Below are 5,313 nucleotides of genomic sequence, written 5' to 3' on the forward strand. Positions count from 1 at the left end.
TTCACTCACAGTGTGTGTCTGACCGGCCCGCATGCTGCACTAAGACCACTGCTGCTGCCGCCGGCGATGGAATACAGCTGTCCGGGCTTTGGTCCACTCTCCCAGAAACTCAACTTCAAACCGCACGACTCCATGTTGAAAATATTCTGGAGGAAGTGACGACACAGCGTCTTCTTGTTGGGATGCGCCAGAGCTTTACCACCACCTGGCGTTGGGAGGTAGATAGGTACTTTATTGATCCCTCAATGGGGAAATTTCAGTGTTTCAGCAGCAATAGAAAACAAATTTCACACCATCAGAAACAAACACCACACACATATCTTGATAAACAAATTTCAGTACCTCAAGCAGCAATAGAAAACAAATTTCACACCATCAGAAACAAACACCACACACATATCTTGATAAACAAATTTCAGTACCTCAAGCAGCAATAGAGAACAGACAGCATAACACCATGAGAACAAGCACCGCACACACATCCTGATAAATAAATTCCAAGTACTCAAAAATAGACAGAATCAAGTATTTGAATAATCAAGAACAGAATTTACATATGTGCATGTTAACCATGCATTTTACCCCAGGATTTGAGTATTGCACCTCAAGCCCACAACAGTGTAAAAACCAGCAGATGCCACTACAGTGTAAAAACCAGCAGATGCCACTACAGTGTAAAAACCAGCAGATGCCACTACAGTATCATAAAAAGTAAGAGGGAGTGCCACCCACACACCAAAGGACCTCAGTCTCCTTAACAAGTGGAGGTGGCTCTGGCTGTTCTTGTACAGGGGATCAGTGTTTTCAGTCCAATCCATTTTGTTGTTGAGGTGGACCCCCAGGTATTTAAAGGTGTCCACAATCTCAATGACTGAGCCCTGAAAGCTCACCAGAGTGAGTGCTGGTGATTTCTGCCGGTGGTCAATCACCATCTCTTTAGTCTTACTGGTGTTCAGGACCAGTTGATTTTCCTCACACCACTTCACAAAGTCAGTACAACCCCCCTATATTCCTGCTCATCCCCCCCCATTACACATCCAACAATGGCGGTGTCATCATAGAGGTTTTGAGGGTGACAGTGGTGGGAGTTGTGCTTGAAATATTCCGGCTCATCCCCCCCCATTACACATCCAACAATGGCGGTGTCATCATAGAGGTTTTGAGGGTGACAGTGGTGGGAGTTGTGCTTGAAGTCCGACGTATAGAGGGTGAACAGAAGGGGGGAAAGCACCATCCCCTGGGGCGCCCCCATGCTGCAGACCACCACGTCTGACACACAGTCACGCAGCCTGACAAACTGAGGTCTGTTTGTGAGGTAGTTAATGGTCCATGCGGGCAGGTATTGGTCCACACCTGCCCCCCTCAGCAGTGACAGCTGGATTGTGCTGAAAGCACTGGAGAAGTCAAAGAACAGAACAGCTGCTGTTAGTTTAGTAAGAGGGTCCAAAAGTGACAAATGAATAAAACATATTTACATTCTGTGAAAAATGAAAACATAAATAAATGTACAATAAACAAAATGTCCATTGTACATATTGAAATAGTAAATGTTTATCTTTATTTTATATTTTTAGTTACTTTCTTCTACGTTTTATATGGCCCAAAGTAGGGTCCAACTAACATTTCTTTCCACTATTGTTTTTTTTGTTATTCTTGCGATTGTTTCTTTGATTAATCAATTAATCATTAGTCTTTTCAATGTCATTAAACTTAGAATATATATTTACAAATATAAAAAAATACATTAAACATTAAAAAATGTCTGTATTGCCACTTCTGAGACCAAGGAGACATCATCAAATGTATATAATTTTTTTTGTCCAAAATACAAAAAGATTCAGTTTCCAATGATTTAAAACAGAGAAAAGCAACAAATTTTCTTATTTGAGATGGTGGAACCAGAGAAAATTTAATATATTGTTGTTATACAGCATTTTTTATCTGATTTTTTCTCTATTCATTGACTAATCAGTTATTGTTTCAGCCAAATCAGAGCCTTTTCCCAAGTGAAAATACCAATACTACACACTAAAAATACTCCATTGCAAGTAAAAGTCCTTTATTCAAGATGCTATTTAAGTAAAACAATTTTATTAGTCAGCAAAATGTTAAAGCATTTAAAGTAATCATTAACTATAATGCAGAGAAATGCCCCTTTGAGAGTATACAAGGACTGCACTCTTCTGGACAGAGCTCTCCTATCCCTATCCCTGTCCTATCCAGTCCTAGGACACACAGGACATGTTCTGCATACTATTTATATAAATCCGGGACTTTACATTTTACGCTTGTTTCAGGGGAAGTGTGTCTCTGTTGGACAGCTCAGACTGACACTGGGACTAGTGGTGGCTGATGGAGGCTTTGTTGAAGCTTCCACACAGTATTCACAAAAATGGTTCATTACTCGAGGCTTTAATGACAGAGGGGTCGGGTAGAGGTACGTGGGTAAAGAGGGCATGTTTGTGTAACTGTTACCTAGATATATATCTTATCTATATATGTATGTATGTATGTATATATATATATATATACATACATATATATAATCTATATCTAACATTATTTAGGACTATCTATGTAACTATATCTATCTAGTTTTATCTAACTATGTAACTAATTTCTCTATGTAACTTACTTATCTAGCTATCTATTGATCTATCTTTCTATCTACTGTGATTCTCCACTAAATACACAATCTGTTACAACACTACTAACTCTCAAAGCAACAAACCAACCTGCTCTGCAAAGAAAAATTCAAATGAACTCCACTAAATAGGAATATACTTTCCCTGAACACACTCTATCCCGCAAAGTGATTCACATGACAAACCGAACCAATCAGCTGATTTGTATGACATCCCAGGCACCCAATTGCTTCGAACGTCACTCAAGTGCTTCAAATGTCACTAGTCATGTGACCAAAACATGCCTCAGCACAGCGGTTCAATACAATTGCTTCATGAGCTACCATGAATGTGTCAGAGCCTCGGGTGTCAGAGGACCATCACTAACTGGGACAACATGTAAACAGCAATAGGTTTGTGTGATGTAAACTGGTTTGGGAAGGTTACTCAAAGTAAAAGAAAAGTACATTTAAAGCATAAAAGTACTCAGTACACTTTCAGTGAATATATGAAATGACACTGACTCCGAGAGCTCATACTGCAACCACCACGACGTAAATCATCACACAGGAACTCATTTTGTTTTTTTATCAATCCCACTGACAAGATGAGCTTCTGACTTGGTGAGTTGAATGACATTTCAGGGCTTTTTTGTTTTAAAACAACTAAACTAGCATATTGGCAGACATCCTAGCATGCACTGTTTGATAGTTTAAACCCCCCAGAATGTCTTCTTCTTCTTCTGATTGTATCTAACTCATGTGAAATAAAGTTCTGGTTGTTTTTGTTCATAGTGATGAGAACACTGCGAGCCATGACGTACACTTACACTGCTGGACTGACTCTGGTACAATGTGGCTTCCACAGAAGTGGCTGTAAGTTCTTCTTAAACCAGGAAGTGATTCTTCAGACTGAGAAACGTAGCAGCCGGTCAGTTGTAACAACCGAGCCTGTTTTCTCACATCACTTCCCTCAGCTAGTTTTATATGTTCAGAACTCAGAGTGAACAAATCTGAGTTCAGGAACTCACATTTTATGCACCTTACTTCCTAAATGATGTCCAGTGTATATTATGCTGTGGTTGTGCAGGTCTGATGTCGGTCTGTGTGGTGAGGACGGTGTGTGGCTCTGCTGGCAGACAAACCAACAGCTTGTCCTGAACACCACGATGCTGAACAAAGGCTGGAGGGTGTGTTGGCTGAGACCTGTCAGGTCTGATGTCAGAGAGGTACTGCATGGTGGGAGGAGCTTTCTGAAGCCATTTGCCATGTCAACAAGCAGGTCATGATGCTGGCTCGTCCCCAGCCATAACTGTGACTGTCTCTAACCAACAGTCTGCCAATCACAGTCACGTCGCCCACAGTGATTGGCTGTGTGTAGGTGAAGTGGGACTGGACACCTCTGTCACAGCTTTTCATGTCATCATCACCCAACATTATGAATGTCTCTGAGGAGAGACCATTTGAACGTGTGTACCATTATCCCCTTAAAAAATGTTCCACATGATACTACATATGATTATAACCAGGTTACAACTTGAACTAGAGGATGTTACTTTGTGGTTGATGATGAGACAACGGCAGTGGTGACATCATGAGGTATCAGTCAAAGGATCTGTGAGTTCCTCTTCAGAGTTGTCCTCCGCTTTTGCTGTAAGCCACACCTACTGCTGACCTGACCTTCTGCCCCCATCGCTCACATGCTGCTTCTCACACACAGGTAGCATTAATTCCCGAGGATGGGTAACGACCTCCCAAGGAACGCGGGACATCAAAAGAAGAATAGACCAGTTGACTTACAGTACCATCTTACTGACCTTGGTTTCTCACGTCCACTTAACTCACTTAGTTTTACATTTTCCCCACTGACCCTACTGTCAGGAGATGACCCGCTCTGCATCCTGAACCACAGCCTACCAGAACCCACAGGGGAACCTGGGTGTGTCAAGTGAACAGCCTTAAACTGACTCCCAGTGTATGTGATGTTGTTTTTGTACAGCCCATGTCTGAGATCTGTCAGTCTGGAGGAGACTGGCTGCTTTGTTGAGTGACAAACCAGCAGCTGGTTCTGAGCAGGAGCAGGAGCCAGAGCCAGTGTGGACAGAGCTGATCACAGAGCTCACTGCTCTGACAACAGACAGTCAACTAATACACTGTCAGATAGTTTAATATGTTAATAAAAGACTTTATTGATCACAGAGGAAATCACAAGCTACTCAAGAGTACACAAAGTACCAGTTGCAATATGGTGACCAACATGTCAGCAAATCATTATTATTATCCAGTATGTGTGTGTACATTCTATACGCTACATAGATACATTATTAATAGACCTGCACAATGTAGACTAAATTATCACAGAGAAGCTACAGACTGTTTACATGACAGTTTCAGATCAGTGACACCTGCCCCATACACCGTCGTCTTGGTCATTTATTTTGAACTCCTTAACAATCACATTACCAACGGGGTCAGTCTCGCACATACAACTCAGACCTACGGTTCAAAAACACAGCACACAACCAGCTAGCAAAACATCGTTAACAACACATCAGTATAAGTCAGTAACATCAACACGCAACAGGGTAACACATAAGAACACTAACAGTAATTTTATAACTGCTCTCTGAACTAACAACTGAGCTCCCATGATTCCCCTTTGCATCATGCCGCTGCCACCCCCCCAATGG

The 5,313-nt window shown here is 41.6% G+C and overlaps 1 protein-coding gene across 1 annotated transcript in view; it reads right to left on the reverse strand.

The window, feature by feature from the left end:
- The window catches only part of psmb4 (proteasome 20S subunit beta 4), a 10,067-nt gene extending 9,885 nt beyond the window's left edge, over positions 1–182 (reverse strand). The window contains exon 1 of the mRNA XM_020621498.1: positions 10–182. Within this exon, the coding sequence (XP_020477154.1) occupies positions 10–134 (125 nt within the window). The 5' untranslated portion in view covers positions 135–182. The remainder of the gene's footprint in view (positions 1–9) is intronic.
- Between the last annotated feature and the right edge of the window lie 5,131 nt (positions 183–5,313).

This window comes from Monopterus albus, unplaced genomic scaffold, assembly GCF_001952655.1.
Source record: "Monopterus albus unplaced genomic scaffold, M_albus_1.0 scaffold260.1, whole genome shotgun sequence".
NCBI lineage: Eukaryota > Metazoa > Chordata > Actinopteri > Synbranchiformes > Synbranchidae > Monopterus > Monopterus albus.